The following is an 18,461-nucleotide window of genomic DNA, read 5'->3' on the forward strand; positions in this document are numbered from 1 at the left end:
CCATGAGTGGATTGACACGTGGATCACCCATCGTGATCAGCGATATATGGAGTGGTTAAAGAAGGTGAATGAAGATTTACGCAAAGGCGAGCGTGCAAAACCAGACATCGCGGGACGTGATAAGGGTACGGCCCGTGAATGATTGATGTTGTACTGCTACGTCTGAATAAATAATGTAACATTTGTTCGAATTACCTAAGGCATGCTAGGTTTAGTATTGGACCTCGTTACCGTAGTTTGCAACAGGTCCTGACATGCCATGTCATGTGTTCTGTGCGTTGAATTGTGTGGACCACTATTTAATTTGTGTTCAATGTTTGAACGGTGATTGTTTTTATTGTTTTTATTGTCTGTACTGGCCGATATATGCCAACGGAGTTGTTATCGCGTCGGTCTGAAAAGTTTATTTGTAGGGCAATGCTTCTGAATAATTTAGTTGCAGCTAGTACAAATTACACAATGCCGATTAATTTGAGATTGAAATTACAATAACAATTGCACTGGCATGTACATGGAACTCGGTAACGTCGTGTTCCATCTAGACCTAACATGCCTTAGGGAATATGAAATTCGAACATTACATGATAGTCATCTACTGAGTGCACCGAGGATACTTCCCCTTCCTAATAGCCTCGGGTCCCGCCTCCTTCGCACGGCGGGCCCTCTCTCGCTTCCTCTCCCTATCAGCTTCACGCTCCTCCGCCTGCCGACGTTCAACTTCTGCGAACCTCTTTTCGATCTCTTCTTTATCTTTCTTGCTTCTCCTCCATTTTTTCCTCTTGCAGCATTCGCTGCCACCTTTCCGCAGCCCACCTTGCTTGGCGCTCAACGTGTTCCTTAGCTTCGGTCGATTGCTCCATGTCCAGCCACTGTATGAAATCACAAAGAGGTGGTGGACTCTATTTCGAAGCCGAGTTAGAATTAACATACTGAACTCCGAAGGCGCAAACTAGATAGTGCGAGGTGATACCTTCGCTTTGTCCTTGCCGTAGCGCTTTGGCGGATCGAACTCGTAGTTCTCACACATGAAGAACCCGAAGTCATCGCCCAAAACTTTGGACTCCATCAGCTTGCACAACGAACCGCAGAAGCACATTGGAACCTGCACTCCTTCAGGCACAGGTTCTCTAATTTTGTTCCACGGAATGTAGGTAGAACCAGAGGAAGACATGGTGTCTGTGCGTGGATGGCTAAAGACTCCGTATGAGATGGCTACTGACTTCATATGAGATGGGGCGATGTTTTATTTATAGATGGAGCTATTTGGTCTATAGGCATGGTTCTGTGACATCTCAGAGTTTTAACATGCTAAGCAAGAAATATTAAATGTGGTTTGATGCTAAATAAACAAGAGAAAGTTAAATTATGCATTTCTTTTTGGAAAAGAACATCTGTGTTTGTATGTGTTTGTGTATGTGTGCCTAGGTTAGGAACCTCAAATAATTTACACACCAATGCAATTAGGCATATGAAAATGAACAAACATGTTCACCATGAAAAGAATAATCAATGTCTAGTTGAACCTTAGGGGTAAAAAGTGGCAAAAATTACATGAAATGATAAGTGATTTGATTTGTAGTTTTCAAAAATTTAAATTAACTTTTAAACCTTTGCTCGTTTAAACTTTTGCCTGAAATAAAAGTTGTAGGTTTTTAAATTCTCTACAACGTTCGTATTCAGAGTTTTTCATGTTTCAAAAGGAAATTTTGAGAAAAATTTGAATTCTTGAATCAATTTAATCTCTCTCTCTTTCTACTCTCTCTCTGTTTTCTCTCTCGCTCCCCTGTTCGACGCCGGCCGAGTGCGAGGCCGCCGGCCACACGCCGCTCCCTTGCCGCGCCCCCAGTCAGCTCCGCCTCGGCTTCTCCCGTAGCTTCTCGGCTTCGCCACGCGTCGCCATCCACGGCGCGCTCACCGAGGATGGCCGCCGAACCGCCACAACGACACCGTGACGGCCCGGTCGACCGTGCCTCGACCCGTCTCGCGTCCTTGACCACCTAGGGTCTTCCTTCGGAGCCCAGAGGCGTCCCCAACCCTTCCTTCTCCCCTCCTGATCGCGAGAGCCACGCTCAGCCGCCCCTCTCGCCTGGAACAGCCACCGCCGCCCGCCATACCCGCCGCCGTCCCTTAGGTCGCCGCGGAGCTCCCTCCTCCACCCTCCCTCGCGCCCAAATGACCCCGTAGCTAGCTTCCTTGGCCGCCGCTGGTGCTCCCCGACCCACCCGTCGCCGCCCAAGCTCGCTGGACCGCCGCCGCCGCCGCCTCCAGCTGCCACCGCCGGAGCTTCTGCTCCGCGGAGGAGCCTCCTCAGGCCACCCCGCGCCCAACCAAGGACACCCCTAGGTCCCTCTCACCCTCCTCTTGCTCCTCCCCCTACTCCCCCTCGCCGCCGGCCGCCGTAGGCGCCGGAATCCGGCCGCCCGAAGCTCCCCTGTTTCAAACCCCAGCCAAGGACCTCGGGTTGAAATTCAAGAAAGTTCAGGGGGTTGTTTGAATAGACTGTGACTCAGACGAATAGTGCTATAGGGACTCCTTTGTAATTTTTAGCTGTAAACTTTGAAATTCAATAGAAATTCGTAGAAAATTCGTAAAATAGAAAACCCAGTTGTTCTGGAATCCTTATGAAAATCTCTATGCAGTAGAATCATAATATGATGGGTGATAGTTGAAACTTTTTGCTGGAAAATTAGATTTATGTTACTAGGTGCATAAAGGCTAGTTGTTTATTCTTTTTCTTAATTATTTCTTGAAGCCTTGTTATGCTCTGAAATTTTTATGGTGGTTTGTTCATGTGACACTAGTGTTGCTATAAAAATTTTATGGTCAGTTCTCATGTGTAGCTAATTCTTTGATTTAATCCTTGTTTAGTAGACTTGATTTATGATAAATAGTTTATGTTCTTGATAAATCATGAAAATATTCCTGAGTGTTCATCTAGAGCATTTTAGCTTGTCCAGGAAGTTTGAGCTTCAATTCATGGCTAGATCAGGAGATAAAAATAAATCTTGCTAATCTTTTGTCTGTTTTGTTTATTTTCTCATATTTATTTCTGTGCATAATAAATCCTGAAAAATTCACAGTAGCTAACTCATTCCGTTTTAGACCTGCAGTTAAAGTTTGAGTTTGTTTTATACTCTAGTCTAACCTGTGTATTTCAATCTTGTTCTAGGAGTTGTCTGATTACATGAATTGTTTTGGTTATTTGGCTACAAGTGTTGGGATGATTTTTGCAGGATAGCTAGTTCTGTTTACCTTATGTTTTATGTAATTTTTGTTGAATTTGTTACTAATTATGTGTTGAGTTGTTTATTTATTAGCAAACCGTGATTTACGTGTTATAGGAAACCACTTCAACTTGCTTGGTGAAGTTAGTATAGTTCCTTTGTGCTGTTGATCATGATGCCTTGTGTAGTTAGATATATTGAGTTACTACTCTATAAACGATTGCCCAGTAAAATATGAATGAAAATGTTTCACTCTTTAGCTTCGAGTTTTGTTTGCTTTACACCTTTATTGTGAAATAATCCATAAATTCTTACCATCACAACGACTGACCCATGTGCATTGTATTTCATATAGATTCGACCACTCTCGCTGACGGAACATACGAGCTGGTGCCCGAGTCCGAGAGTGAGCAGCGTGAAGCTCAGGTGAATCTAACTGAAGCTACTGAAGGCTTGAACCCGTTTTCGGAAGAGCCCAGAACTAGTTACGCCCAGGAAGGCAAGCCCCGGAGCACGTCCTTCTATTTTAAATTATGCAACTTATTATTGTTCCTATTTACTTGTGCATTTAAGTTACAGGAGTTGACTGAAACCTTAGTTGCATGATCCTAGGTACCTATGTTTGAACACTAGTATGTATGGGTCGCTAGTCAGCTATGCTAATGGTTCGGTAGAAGTCGAGTGATTTCCTGTCACTCGCGAGAAATTATAGGAGTTGGTTGTTTATTACTTGCTACAACTATAAGGTCTACGGGCGGGGTCGTGATACTCGGGATGCCCCGTCTGTCTAGTGAAAAGTGATAAGGTCGCAGTGTGGGGTAGTGGTGGTTAAGCGTTTGAACGTACTAATCACATGCCGAGAATATGGTAATCGGTAAGCTTAAGTACTGGATTGAACCGCAGCCAGAACATACCTTCCCACCGTCTTGAACTCGTTCACATCTAGCTAATGGCGAGTACAGAGTCGTCGTACTGCTGTACTTGAGGGCGGTGGGCCTGTTCCGTGAAGTGGGAATTGAAGGGAAATGTTGCACGTGTGACTCTGTGAGTATCCACGTGACGTGTGTTTAGGTCTGCCTGGCCAGGTTAACAAATCCGATTCGAATCGTCCGTTTCTCACCGGTTATTGAGACTGCTTAACCCTTCTGCTACATAGAGTAAGAAGTGAAAGATGATGATGATGAATATGGTTGATTGATGAAAAATAATTGTTCCCACCATGTATGCTATTGGATAGATGCTCACCTAGAGTGGTTAATTGAACTAGAACCAAAAAGCTAAAACCTAAGATTAAGGATCTACTCTGTACTGCTTTTCGGCAAAACAAACCCCTCAAGCCAAAAGCCTTGCATGTCTAATTAAAGGGCTAAGTATACCCTCAGTCGGGTAAGCCTTGCTGAGTATTAGAATACTCAGCCTTGCTTGTGGCTCATTTTTGTTCCAGGAGATACTTTGGAGGACATGTTTGCCAGTTTGACCTGGCCTTGCACCCTTCCGCCTGGTTGGTCCGTGGAGTGGGATCCGTCCCCGGCCAACGATGACAAGAGCAAGTGATGTCATGAATTGGGCTTCATCGTGACACCCCTTTCGTCGTTAGTTCTCGTGTGTACTTTCCGTTAAAATAAAGGACTCTGTTGAACTTCTTATGTGTTGGCTTTGAAAAGTACTTCGTTAAATCCGGAACTTGGTTTGTAATCCTGAAGTCATGTTAAACTCTATGTGTTGTAATTTATTGTGAGGTGTTGTTTTCTCTGGACTCGTCTTCGTGTGAGTTATGCTGCTTTGTTCGATCCAGGTTTAAGTGGTTTTATCGGGATTTTACCCGACAGCACTGCCGGATTGCTCCGTTTTAAGTGCGTGTTAACCCTGATTGTCGTTTTGATGATGGTTAGCGCACTTAAGCCGGTTTATGTCGGGCGGGGCTGCCACAGGTTCACGCATGTCTATCGCCGTTTGAAACGGCGGTAAGTACTCCCATATTTTTAATTATAGTGGGGGTGCAGAAGAATCTGATGCAAGGTGACAAGACATCGAAATAGTAATTGAAACTCATGAATATCTCATGAAAATATATTTTCACAGATTATTAGAGTTAAATCTAATTTGTATAAATTTTTAAAAAATATTTCCCTAACCTCCGCTATCTCTATTATTTTCTGAAATATCTATAAATGTAAAGATAATAATTACAGTTCACATAGTCTTTAAAATAATTATACAAATATTTATATCAGTGAAAGCTTATAAAACAATTAAAAATAAAAAAAATATGGGACACCTACCGCCGTTTCAAACGGCGGTAGGGCGCTGCCAGCTACAGCCGGCTGTAGCTGGCGGCTATAGCCGGGCTACAGCGCGGCGGTAGTTCTTACCGCCGGATCAATTGGCGGTAAGGAGCTACCGCCGTTTGATCCGGCGGTATCTTCCATAGGCCGTGGGCCCAGGGAAGATACCGCCGGATCAAACGGCGGTAGCTCCTTACCGCCAATTGATCCGGCGGCAGGGTGATATTTTTGAAAAAAAATTATACCCACATATATTTTTGATAAATCGATGAAAAAAATATAAAAATAAAAAAAACTCGTTGCACGGCGGGCGGGCGCTTCAGGGGTCCGGTCCGCGTGACCCGTGCCGCCGTGGGCCTTCGGACGCTCGCCCGCTCCCATCGCGCCAACGACGCGCAACGCACCCCCGTCCAGAAGCCACAGCCCCGCGCGTCCGTCGCCTGCCCGCGCCGCGCCGCGCCGTGCGCCGCCCGCCCGCCCCACGGCGCGTCCCGTCCCGTCTGGCGGTCGGTACGCTCGTCAGCTCTTGGCTGCGGTCAAAGCTAGCGGCCGCGGCCGCGCGGGGAAATGATTGGACGGGCTGCGAAAGCCACGGAGAGCGAAGCGCGCCGGTGGCCGTTTGGCCGTAGCGCTAGCTCACCTGTGCGCGATCCCCCCACCCACGCGTAATAAAAGCCGGGACGTAGTAATGCGTGGTAGTTCCGCGCTCTTTTCAGGGCGGTTGATCGCCGAGGACAGGAGTAGTACTACACAAATAGCAACCCGTAGGATTCCGACGCCGCCGTCCTTGTTTGACTCGATAAATTTGCGTGCAGCTAGCACGAATTTCCCGTGCCGTAGGCTCCTCTCCCCCTGCGTGGCGCTGGCCCAATCATCAGTCATATGCATGAGCGAGTTTTTCTGAAAATAATTTGGGAATAATGATGGGTTTCTGTCGTGCTACTCAAAACGAAAAGGAAAGGTTTCGGTCAGTATTACATTCGACGACCTAGGGGGGGGGGGGGGGGGGGCAAGTCATTACCAATAGCCATCACTAAGCAGAGTACCGTACAATGCGAGATCAGATGGCTGCGCTGCCGGTGCCGGCGCCCAGCAGCCAGCATGATGCGTCCGGCTGTTTCGCAGTCGTCCTTGGTCGGGTACACTCCCCGCCTGTACTGTACCCGGCGGGCACGTACAGGCGTGTCCGTCAAGGCATGACGACCGCGCCCGCCGGCCTGCGGTCGCTAGGCACTGGTAACGCGGGAAAGGCCGTGTTTGGTTGGGTTGTGAAAAATTTTTGATGAGAGAGAAACGATGTTTTGACCACTAATTTAGGGTATTAAATAAAGTCTAATTATAAAATTACCTCCACAACTATGGTACTGTAGCAGTTGCTCTAGCTAATGAGGACTTTGACCGCACGATTAGAAGATGATTGAGCGCGGTTACTGTAGCATCACTGTAGCCAATCATGATGAAACTTGGCTCATTAGATTCGTCTCGAAAAGTTACACTCATTCCTAAAAAAAATTTGCAAATAAACTTCATTTAGTACTTCATGCATGTATTCGTCTTTTTTGAAAAAGTTTTGATGCATTCATCCAAACATGGCCAAAGCTCCGCGCCCGCGCCTTCAATGCCGATGCGACCAGATGGAGGACTCGTGCACCCGCCACCGGCCCACCGGTGCGCCCTGCCGGATTGTTGGCTCGCTCGGCGCCCCCCGGGCGGCGGCCCTGCCCTGGCGTCTCCTCTCCACTCCACCGGACCACCCGCACGCCTGCCTGCGGCTGCGGGCCGAATTAATGCTGGCGAATGCTGCATGGAACCACGGCCGGGGACCCTGACCGCCCGGCGGGTGAGCGGCCGGGGCTCCCGGCCTCCTCCTCCTCTCCCAGAGTCAGACCCTTAGCCGCACGTGGCACCTGCACGTGCACAAACCACGGGTCGGGCGGCGACCGCCCACACCTCCAACGCCGACGGCGTACGGGCCGCTCGCACCGCGCGGCGACGGCACCGACCGCGCGCCGCTGCTGGCTGCGCACGGGAGTCGCGTGCGCGCGATCGTTGCAACCGCCCCCCGAAGCCGCTCATCTCCATGGCCACGGGCGCGCGTACGCTTGGCTGGGCTTTGCCGATCCGGGAACTTCCGAACTTAAAGCGCGGCGGCCAGCTTGTTGTTCCGGCATGCCGCCGCCTTCCGTACCAGCGCGGCGCCATCTCGTGCCACTTCAGTTACCCCGGCGGCAGGATGGCCTTAACCTCATGGCGCCTCCTCCCGCGCGGCCCCCGTTCTGCCCTGTCATCCCATCAGGAATTGACACGGCACGGCGCACGTCGACACCGTCGCCATCCCGACGGGTTTCCGGCCGGTGGAGCCCGGCGCCGTAACTCCAGCTAGCTAGGTGCGGGTGGGGAGCCGGGGCCGGTGGGGCGGCTGGACTGGACACTGCGGCGGTCTTCGCCTCTTCGGCGCGGCGTCCCTGTTCTCCGGCCCCCACTTGCCTCCCTTGGCGACCACGTTACATGTGTATATAAAAGCCACGCCGGCGAGGCAGAGCAACAGCGTTCGCCTCCACATTTTCCCAGGCATGGTTGCCGAGTTTCAGACCACCACATTTTTCCAGGCTGAGATCCAACCTCCCCTCTGAAACAGAGCCGACCACCTGGCCTGGCCTTGTCGCGCGCCTTCCAAACCTTCTTCGAATCTCACGGCTCCTCGCCGACTGGCTCTGCGCCACAGCAGAACAGAGCAGGGTGCCGGGGGCGCGGGGGCGAGCTGACCGAGAGGAGCAGGGCCGACATGGGTGCCGCGTTCCTGGCTTCCTGGCCGTGGGACAACCTCGGCTTCTACAAGGTATGTATGTGCCCGCGCCGCGCGTTCGTTTTCTTCTCCTGTTCACGTTCTCCCGGGGTGCGAGCGCGAACGACGACGACGTCGTGCGCTGCATGTGCTTGAGCCATGCCGATGCCCGCCCGATTGGTGAGTTCCTCCTCCTCCTCTTGGCCTGCAGTACGTGCTGTACGGGCCGCTGGTCGGCAAGGCGGCGGCGTCGCGGGCGTGGGAGGCGGCGAGCCCGGACCGGTGGGTCCTCCTCCTGCTCGTGCTCTTCGGCCTCCGGGCGCTCACCTACCAGCTCTGGAGCTCCTTCAGCAACATGCTCTTCGCCACGCGCCGGCGCCGCGTCGTCCGCGACGGCGTCGATTTCGAGCAGATCGACAGGGAGTGGGACTGGTACGTGCGTCCTAGGAAAGGAATCCCGATCCGCTCGCTGCAACGCTAGCTGGACCATTTTTCTTCGATCGGCCGCTAACCAACCAGAGCCGGGCGGCCCTGTGCATGCGCTGCAGGGACAACTTCCTGATCCTGCAGGCCCTGATGGCGGCCGCGGCGCTGTACGCGTTCCCGTCGCTGCGCCACCTCCCGCTCTGGGACGCCCGCGGGCTCGCCGTCGCGCTCCTCGCTCACGTCGCGGCCACCGAGCCGCTCTTCTACGCGGCGCACCGGGCGCTCCACGCCAGCGGCAGCCTCTACGCCCGCTACCACTCGCTGCACCACTCCAGCAAGGTGCCGCAGCCATTCACAGGTACCTGCCCGCTCTCGCACCCATCCGTCGGCCGCGATCGATCGGAATGGCTCCTGAACATCATCCGATCCGAATGATCTGATACGATATGTATGTGTGCGCAGCCGGGCTGGCGACCCCGCTGGAGAGCATGGTGCTCGGCGCGCTCATGGCGCTGCCGCTGGCGGCCGCGTGCGCCGCGGGGTGCGGCTCCGTGGCGCTGGCCTTCGGCTACGCGCTGGCGTTCGACGGCCTCCGCGCCATGGGCCACTGCAACGTCGAGGTCTTCCCCAGCAAGCCCTTCCGGGCGATCCCGGTCCTCAGATACCTTATCTACACCCCGACGTACGTGTCACTACTGCTCCTTCTCTACCTCACTCCTAGCTTCTCTCTGAATCATCGCCGCCGTTTCTTCATTCTTCTTTACCGTGTGCGCACGATCGACCTGATATTCTTCCCCCTTCGTCCGATGGTTGCAACTGGTAGCCCATCGCTTGCGCCAGCCAATGCAAGGGGGAAAATAAAAAAAATCTCGATCGATGGCGATTGCATTCGATGCGTGCGTGCACCGCATGCAGCATCTGTGCAGGCCGGTGGCACGAGCTGACACGCACGTACAACCGCACGCACGTCTACAGTGCTTGCTACAGTATGATTCCGTCCTTTACTCGTCCATTTACTCGATCCGCTGTGGTCAGTCTTGATCCTCTTTGTTCGGCCCTGAACTCACTGTCAGTGATCGAATTGTGCTTCTGTCGTCAATGCAAAAGGGCTAGCTCTGTCTTCTGGAGAAGAACGAGCATGTGCGACGAGGACGTAGCTGTCAGCTCGCTTTTAGGTTAGCGATGGATCGGCTCAGCAGCTAGCGAGCTTGCTAACCACCTACTACTACTACTACGCTAGCTCGTTGTCGCTTTTGGGAAGAAAATGCACCTGGCCGTTCGTTCTCTGGAATCACGTGCTGAAAGATAACTGGACACGCATTGCGGCATGCTCGATCGTATAGCTTCGGATTATTTGCAGCTAGCCTTTTGACACCGTGCGCGTGTCGCTCTGCTATGGTGCGTGCAGGTACCACGTGATCCACCACACCGAGAGGGAGGCCAACTTCTGCTTGTTCATGCCGCTGTTTGATCTCGTGGGCGGCACGCTGGACGCCCGCTCCTGGGAGATGCACGAGCAGACGAGCGCAGGTACGGACCCTACGCCGCGCGCGTGCGTGCTACCTCGCTCTCCACAATTACATCTCTGTGTGCTTTTAGTCCGTGTCTTGCGTATGACATGGCCCAGTTCCAGCGCAAAAAATTTTTGCGTTGGAATCTTACTAATTTGAAGTACTAAATGAAGTCTATTTACAAAATTTTTTTATACAGATGGGTTGTAAATCGCGAGACAAATCTAATTATAATAATTAATCCATGATTAATCAATAATTATCGAATGATTACTGTAACATCACTGTTGCAAATCATGGATTAAGTAGGCTCATTAGATTCACCTCGTGATTTACAGCCCATCTATGCAAAAAGTTTTATAAATAGACTTCATTTAGTACTTCATGCATGTGTTGAAATATTCGATGTGATGGTTTTTTTTGTGTTTACGGGGTTTATGGGGTGGGAAAATAGGGCCATGTTAGCAAACTACTCTACTCCGTAGCTATATAGGAGTTTTGAGAGAGTTGGACGACCTCCCCTCCCCTCCCCTCCCCTCCCCTCCCCTGCCCTATCATCTACTGGCATTATCTAAACGACAGGTGCTAGCTAGTGTAGAAGAGTAGGGGGTACCCCACTAGCCCGCGGCGCCCTTCATTCAAACGAGATGCACTTGTGCGTAGTTTGCGGAAGTAGATGCATGCTTAATAAAATTCTTACATTGCCCTTAAAACGTCCCGATTGCTCAATACTACCTCCGTCCCATACTCCCATAGTATAGCTACTTTTAGATTTTCTCCGAGTCAAATCGTTTAAACTTTGACCTAGATGGCAAAAACAAAAAAGACGGATAACATAAAAGTGATATCAAGTTATTCATAATAAAGTCAACTACCACAACATGTAACATTTTCTATTTGAAGATAATTATTTTTGAAGATATTATTGGTCTGTTGACTTTAACCAAATTAAAAAGTTGTTATATTTTGGGGCGACGGTAGTTATATATATGTGTCAACACTAATGCAAATCTCAAAACTTGTCACATGCACGTAAATAATTGGGGCTTTTGCGTTTATACCCCTATTTTAAGTGATAATGGTGATTTTGCCCCTATTTTTTTAACTTGGTGATTTTGCCCCTGCTTTTTTAAACTGAAGATTTAGTTTACCCCTATTTTATTAGAAAAAGCTAATGGCGTCAATTTAACTGCAAAAGAAAAACTTTATGTCCAACCACATTCAGCAAATCTGTCTGCATAAGCATACTCGACCGCCCTATGTGTGCTCACCGGCCGCTGCGAATGCTAGTTTGCTGCCATTGGCCACAGAAGCTGCTAGGGTTAGAAGGGAGGTGGAGGTGGTGCAAAGGAGCAGGAGAGTTTTAGATAGTTACCTAGGGTTGGGATGGTTGAATAAGGGGTACTTACATATTTTTATGATTTTTTTTTTAAAATTTATTACCTTTTAAATTCATTTAACAGAGGTACACTTAAAAAACACTCAAAGTAGGGGCAAATAGAAGCTTCATTTTTGAAACGTGAGGGTAAAATCACAAAGTTACAAAAAGAAGGGTAAAAACACAATTGGCTTCCTCGGCAAGGGTAAAAACACCAATTTCCCTAAATAATAAATTCCCATATATACAGGTATATATGGTACTGAAAAAAAATCAGTTCTTCATTATAACATTCAAACTGAGATGAGGCGTGGCAGAGAGTTAGGTCCTGTTTAGTTCTCACCCCATAAACCCCGTAAACACAAAAAAAACCATCACATCGAATGTTTTGACACATGCATGGAGTACTAAATGAAGTCTATTTACAAAACTTTTTGCATAGATGGGCTGTAAATCGCGAGACGAATCTAATGAGACTACTTAAATCTATGATTTGCAACATTAATGCTACAGTAACTGTCCGCTAATTATTGATTAATCATGGATTAATTAGCATCATTAGATCCGTCTCGCGATTTACAACCCATCTGTGCAAAAAAAATTATAAATAGACTTCATTTATTACTTCAAATTAGTAAGATTCTAACGCAAAAAATTTTTTGCGCTTGAACTAAACAGGGCCTTAGTTGTTTACTCCTATCATCATCGAATAATACAACCGACTCCTTAATTTCTAGCCAACCACGCGCTATTCGTTATCTTCCGCCAACAAAAAAAAATGATAACGTACTCAGCAAGAGGCCTCTTTTTACGTCGGCGTGATATGCATGCGCCCGGCCGGTTGCTTCCTTCGAAAGTTCCTTGCAACGAGAGCTCTTATTGGTTCGCCAAAAGCGTGCCCGGTGGCTCCTGTAGCGGATGGTCCTATAGCAGGCCAGACATGACACATGCATACAGCAGCACACCCTGAGCAAGCGTGGAAAGCCCGGCCACGAAGTAGTACGCGCTAATTAGATGTATCTCTACAGTAAGATGCATCCGTGCCACTTAGGTCATATTTAGTTAAAAAAAATTTCCTACAGTACCCGTCGCATTGAATCTTCGGACACATGCATGGAGCATTAAATACAGTTAAAAAATAATTAATTACACACTATAACTGTATGATATGAGATGAATCTTTTAAGCCTAATTAGTTCATGATTGAACATTAATTATCAAATAACAATGAAATGTGTTACCGTAACAAAACTCACACTCTGTTCTGCTGGCAACCAGCAACAGTACTTTTCTCTCACACCAAACCAACCAGCACCAGCCATCAGTCACCAACCAACTAGCAGTACTTTTCTCTCACAATAAATCAGCACCAGCCATCCAGCTGAACAGAGTGTCAACTTTTTTCGTGAACTAAACACGGCCTTATAGATAATAAAAATAAAGTCTGCCATCAATCAAGAAAAAATTTCAAAACACGTCACGCTTGCTACACGGCGCCTGCCTATATATGGTACTTATCTATAGACTATAGGAGTCTGCTGCAATGCTGGATTATTGCTAGCTGTAGACGACGTACAGGACTAACTATACACTGTAGCTTGGACGGTTGGGAGAGCTAGCCGTGTTAGGCCGTCCCAACGGCTCCGCGAGATCATCATCGACATGGGTGATGAGAGGAAATATATATTTTTTTAAAAAAAAGGAAAAATCACAAGCTGTGCGGCATGAAAGAATGTGGAGGCAGAAGCTTTGTCTCTTGCAGCCGCGCTAGAGCGGCGTTCCGTTTTCTTGTGCTCGATCTCTCTTCCACGTCAAACAATGAAACAATAGAGGCCGTTAAGAGACCGTTGGGGCTTATTAGGGCATCTCCAATAGAGCCACGTCAGCTATCTATATGCGCTAGACAACAATCGGATGTATGTTCCTCTCTCCCTCTCAACAATCAATATTACCCAACAATCAATATTATACGCAGATAAGCTTCTGGTTCGAGCAGAAGCATGGAAAAGATAGCACAACGAACACGGGCAGCTAGGCTCGAACAGGACTAATTACAACTTCCACACCACCCGATTGACTCGAGTTCACACACGAGCAGAAGCTTCTGGTTCGAGGTGAGCGCGCTGTTCATAGGTGGATGGAAATTCTCTCGGATCGGAGGCACCAGCAACCTCCTCATGATTGCGCGACGCAGCCCCTCGATCATCCATTCCTCGCCGGAGAAAGCCACTCGATGGCCAAATCCCTTACGGGAGTCCCCCACTCTGTTGCGCGCTCTTGAGCCCAATAATCCCCGGTCAACGTCCGGCGGATGGGATGCGCCATCCGCCGCATTCAAGGCGCCAGCAGCCTGGCGGCGACGGGCGCGGACGCCCCCTCCCTGAACCCTCCTCGTCGCCGCGTCGCCGTCGCCGCCACCGCCACCTGCGCGTCCCAACAATAATCAGTTCCTTTTCCTAATTCCCTCCTGTCCCGTCGCTGGACCTGGCGTGTGTTGGCGGCTGGGGCCGGCCGGCCGGCGAGCACGCGTGGCTTTCGGGGGGGCGCCGCGCGCGGCGACGTGGTTGGATTGGATGGTGCCGATGCCTTGTTGGCAAGTGGCGGCGGCAAGCAGCGGCCAACCGCCGGGGCAGCGACGTGCGCCGGCCTGTGGTGTCGCCGCCCGAGCGGTGCGGCGTGGCTGGCATGGCACGGCACGGCGAGGTCGCCGCCGCCACTAGCAACTACTCTAGCTAGCAAGCTAGCAGTAGCTGCCAAGCCAAATTAAACCCGCAGCGGGCAACGCCGATCCGTCCCGACGCCGACGGATCTGCTGCCTCCGCCTGATCGATCGTGGTCGAACCGATCCTGACGAGACTCTGACGCGCCGCGTCGATGGATGCATGGCAGGGGTGGACGAGGTGCCGGACTTCGTGTTCCTGGCGCACGTGGTGGACGTGATGCAGTCGCTGCACGTGCCCTTCGTGCTGCGCACCTTCGCGTCCACACCCTTCTCCGTGCAGCTCTTCCTGCTGCCCATGTGGCCCTTCGCCTTCCTCGTCATGCTCGCCATGTGGGCCTGGTCCAAGACCTTCGTCATCTCCTGCTACAGCCTGCGCGGCCGCCTGCACCAGACGTGGGCCGTCCCGAGATACGGCTTCCAGGTTCGTGCTCTGATTTGGAATTAATTCAGAGCGTGTCGTTGTTCTGAACTTGTGATGATGAGATGATGAAAACGCCATGTTTATTGCACCGGCCGGCTGCAGTACTTCCTGCCGTTTGCCAAGTACGGCATCAACAAGCAGATCGAGCTGTCCATCCTGAGGGCCGACAAGATGGGCGTCAAGGTCCTCAGCCTTGCAGCTCTCAACAAGGTAACTAACTACTACTACTTGTGGTTGGTTGGTTTTGTTTGTGCCATCATTATATTGTCAGTACAACACAAGTCATGCATGCTAATAATAAACTGATGTGGCCGGCGGTGTGCACACGCACTGCGCAGAACGAGGCGCTCAACGGCGGCGGCACGCTGTTCGTGAAGAAGCACCCGGACCTGCGCGTGCGCGTCGTCCACGGCAACACGCTGACGGCGGCGGTGATCCTCAACGAGATCCCCAAGGGCACGTCGGAGGTGTTCATGACCGGCGCCACCTCCAAGCTCGGCCGCGCCATCGCGCTCTACCTCTGCAGGAAGAGGGTCCGCGTCATGGTACGTGCGCGCCATGACACGCATCTGCCTGGTGCCGTACATGCTAATAATAAAACTGATTCGCATGCAGATGATGACTCTGTCGACGGAGCGGTTCCAGAAGATCCAGAAGGAGGCGCCGGCGGAGTTCCAGCCGTACCTGGTGCAGGTGACCAAGTACCGGGCGGCGCAGCACTGCCGGACGTGGATCGTGGGCAAGTGGCTGTCGCTGCGGGAGCAGCGGTGGGCGCCGCCGGGCACGCACTTCCACCAGTTCGTGGTGCCGCCCATCATCGGCTTCCGCCGGGACTGCACCTACGGCAAGCTCGCCGCGATGCGGCTGCCCAAGGACGTCGAGGGCCTGGGCGCCTGCGAGTACTCGCTGGAGCGCGGGGTCGTGCACGCGTGCCACGCCGGCGGCGTCGTGCACTTCCTCGAGGGGTACGAGCACCACGAGGTGGGCGCCATCGACGTCGACCGCATCGACGTCGTCTGGGAGGCCGCGCTCAGGCACGGCCTCCGCCCCGCGTGAGATTGAGATCCGCCGGCGGCTCGACCGTGTTTATTGGACGGGCCGGGCCGAAACAGCACACGGCATGGCTTTGTTGCCTTCCCCACTGTGTTCGCTCCAAATCAATCAATCTATCTATCATCATCATCCGGGTGTTTTTTTGTTGGTTGGTTCCTGGCTATTCAATTTGCTGGTGCAATTTTCCTTTTCCTTTTCTTTAAATAAAATGGGAATGTATCTGGTGCAAACCAAGGATCTCGTGCAAACCCGTGCAAACCTACTAAAAAAAGTTTCAAAAAATTCTGAAAAAAATCATGAATGTCCTTCTCAGCTTACCTCATCTATATACAAAATTTTATAGTCAAATTCATCTTACTCTAAAAGTTACAAAAAAGACAAATTTTCTGACAACAATAATGGTTCAAATGCATCTCAAATTTGTCTTTTTTGTAACTCCTAGAGTAAGACAAATTTGACCATGAAATTTTATATATAGATGATGTAACCTGAGAATCACATTCATGATTTTTTTCAGAATTTTTTAAAACTTTGTTTAGTAGGTTTGCACGGGTTTGCACGAGTTCCTTGCTTTGCACTAGATACGTTGCCAAATAAAATATATATGTATACACTACTGTAAACTATATATGTACATACTACGATACATATATAATGGGGGAAAATAGGAGGGAGAATACATACCACGATACGTGAGAAATGGAATGTCATTTGCATTTGCTGCTACTCCCACAGCCCGCAGAGCCGAAGCCTGCTGCCTGCCCGACGCCGCGACGCGCGCCTCGGCGGCCCAACCCGGCGCTGGAAAGAGCTGTTACCAGGATAGGAGGCACTAACATATGCTGGAACAATATAGAACTTAGAACACAAATGTGCAATCGCAGCACATGTATAGGTACGAAAATAACAGCAGGCTACAACATTGCTTCTGTAAATCTATTGTCTTGCTTTCCATTCTGTTAAAAAGTCAGGGAAAAAATAAATCATGGGAACAGGCAAGCCTAGAAAAACTTCAAAATATCCTACCTTATGTTCAACATGTCAGTGAAAATTGTTGCTATACTTAGTTGAAAAATAGAAAAACACTATTGGTATGTGTGAGATTTTACTCCCTCCGTCCTCCTGTGATATAAGACAATCTAGCAATCTTAGGACAAATTAAGATAGAACAAAAGACGCATGTAATTAATGTTATTCCTATTAAGCAGTGGAGAAGGAATAAAAAAGGCAAGTATCCAGCTAAAAGTAAAGAATAATTAAAATATTCCTTTAATACTTGTTCAATACTCCTAGAATACCTTATATTCTGGTACAAATTTTGAACCCTTCAATACCATATACTCCCTTCATTCTCTTTTGATAGTCCTATTTTCAAAACTCAAATATTCCGAAATGATAGTCCTATTTGCTATTGAGACCATGGCAATAAATGGCACCGGTACAAGAAGTTTCTAGCAAAGACATTCACCGTGTTCGGCTGGTCTCCAGCCCTCCAGCCCTACAGTATTTCTCTCACACACCACTCCAGCTCCAGCCTCCAGCCACCAGCCAGGTAACAGTATTTTTCTCTCACACCACTCCAGCTCCAGCCTCCAGCTCCAGCCTGTCGAACACGGTCATTGAGAGACTAGCAAAAAGCCTTATGTTATATTAATTGGATGATAAGCAAGGTTTGCTTTTCCTTGGTCATTGTGTAAAGATGAAATAGGACTATCAATAGAGAATGTAGGGAGTATTACAGAAAGGGAATATGTTTATTAGAGAAGTTGCAACTATGCCTATATAAAGTCAGCATGAATAAAGGATGCAGCGGCAGTACGATTCTATAGAACAAATCCTGTTCAAGTAAGGTCATAGGCAGCATGAATAGTACATTGACAACCGAAAAATTGTTGGCATTAGCTGTCACTATACATACATACGTACAAATAGTACATCTCCAGCGGTCCCCCAATAATCTTTTCTCAACAACTGGTATTGGGAGATGTCCCAATAGAAGTTTTAGGATTACTGGGAGACTTGCTTTTGCAATCTCCCAATCCAACTATTTTATTGGGAGAGTCATAAATCTTCCTTTATTTAGAGAGAGTTGGGATGAATTATTGGGTTGTCCCAATAATTATTAGGAAAAAAGAAAAGTTTTGGGAGACTGGAGTACTATTTTTTTATCAACTCTCCCAATACCGTAGTTGGATTAGAGATTGGGGGACTGCTGGAGATGCTTTGTCTTGGATGTCAACATGTCACTATATCGTGTGTTGACTCTTGATGTCACGCTAGCACATATCTTCCGTCCACTGTTTAAAACTACAAGATTTTGAATCCCATATAGTTGCAGGAATGGTCCTTGGCTGAAATATGATAGATCCATGTCATTATTCATCATATTTGAGTTAGTTGCAACAGCAAACATGAAAAATCTCACTTATGTTAATTTTCTTAAACAGCAGATGAGTGATGTTACCCAAAGCGATCAGTACTGTATGCAGAAGGTTAACTGCCTCCATTTCCAGATCAGCTTGTTCTTCAGTCTCTTGTGTAGAGGCTTTTTTTTGCAGGTATGCTCTTAGGCATAGAATCGTTCTTTTCGACAGTTCGAGGGTAGTAACACCATCAGTCATCCGAATCTATCCCACATAAAAACAAATTCCAGTAG

General features: G+C 49.1%; 1 protein-coding gene and 1 long non-coding RNA gene across 2 annotated transcripts; both read left to right on the plus strand.

Moving 5' to 3' along the window:
- Positions 1 to 8,040: 8,040 nt before the first annotated feature.
- On the plus strand, positions 8,041 to 15,973 carry LOC120695710 (very-long-chain aldehyde decarbonylase GL1-1-like). Its single transcript, XM_039978929.1, has 9 exons — positions 8,041 to 8,348; positions 8,506 to 8,726; positions 8,843 to 9,078; positions 9,183 to 9,402; positions 10,129 to 10,250; positions 14,499 to 14,752; positions 14,855 to 14,962; positions 15,091 to 15,297; positions 15,368 to 15,973. Exons 1-9 carry the CDS (start codon positions 8,295 to 8,297, stop codon positions 15,806 to 15,808), a joined length of 1,863 nt encoding a protein of 620 aa, XP_039834863.1. The 5' UTR covers positions 8,041 to 8,294; the 3' UTR covers positions 15,809 to 15,973.
- LOC120695711 lies at positions 10,575 to 12,381 on the plus strand. The gene is made up of 2 exons (XR_005683815.1): positions 10,575 to 11,934; positions 12,296 to 12,381. It is a non-coding gene; the product is annotated as an uncharacterized LOC120695711 (long non-coding RNA).
- Positions 15,974 to 18,461: the final 2,488 nt, after the last annotated feature.

The sequence above is a fragment of the Panicum virgatum genome, chromosome 2K (genome assembly GCF_016808335.1).
Source record: "Panicum virgatum strain AP13 chromosome 2K, P.virgatum_v5, whole genome shotgun sequence".
NCBI classification, from domain to species: domain Eukaryota; kingdom Viridiplantae; phylum Streptophyta; class Magnoliopsida; order Poales; family Poaceae; genus Panicum; species Panicum virgatum.

Bases quoted from the DNA above. Each gene is read 5' to 3' on its own strand.
- LOC120695710 (XM_039978929.1), top strand. From the start codon at position 8,295: ATGGGTGCCGCGTTCCTGGCTTCCTGGCCGTGGGACAACCTCGGCTTC. The intron at 8,727-8,842 runs GTACGTGCGTCC...CATGCGCTGCAG, and splicing joins ATCGACAGGGAGTGGGACTG to GGACAACTTCCTGATCCTGC. The intron at 9,079-9,182 runs GTACCTGCCCGC...ATGTGTGCGCAG, and splicing joins GGTGCCGCAGCCATTCACAG to CCGGGCTGGCGACCCCGCTG.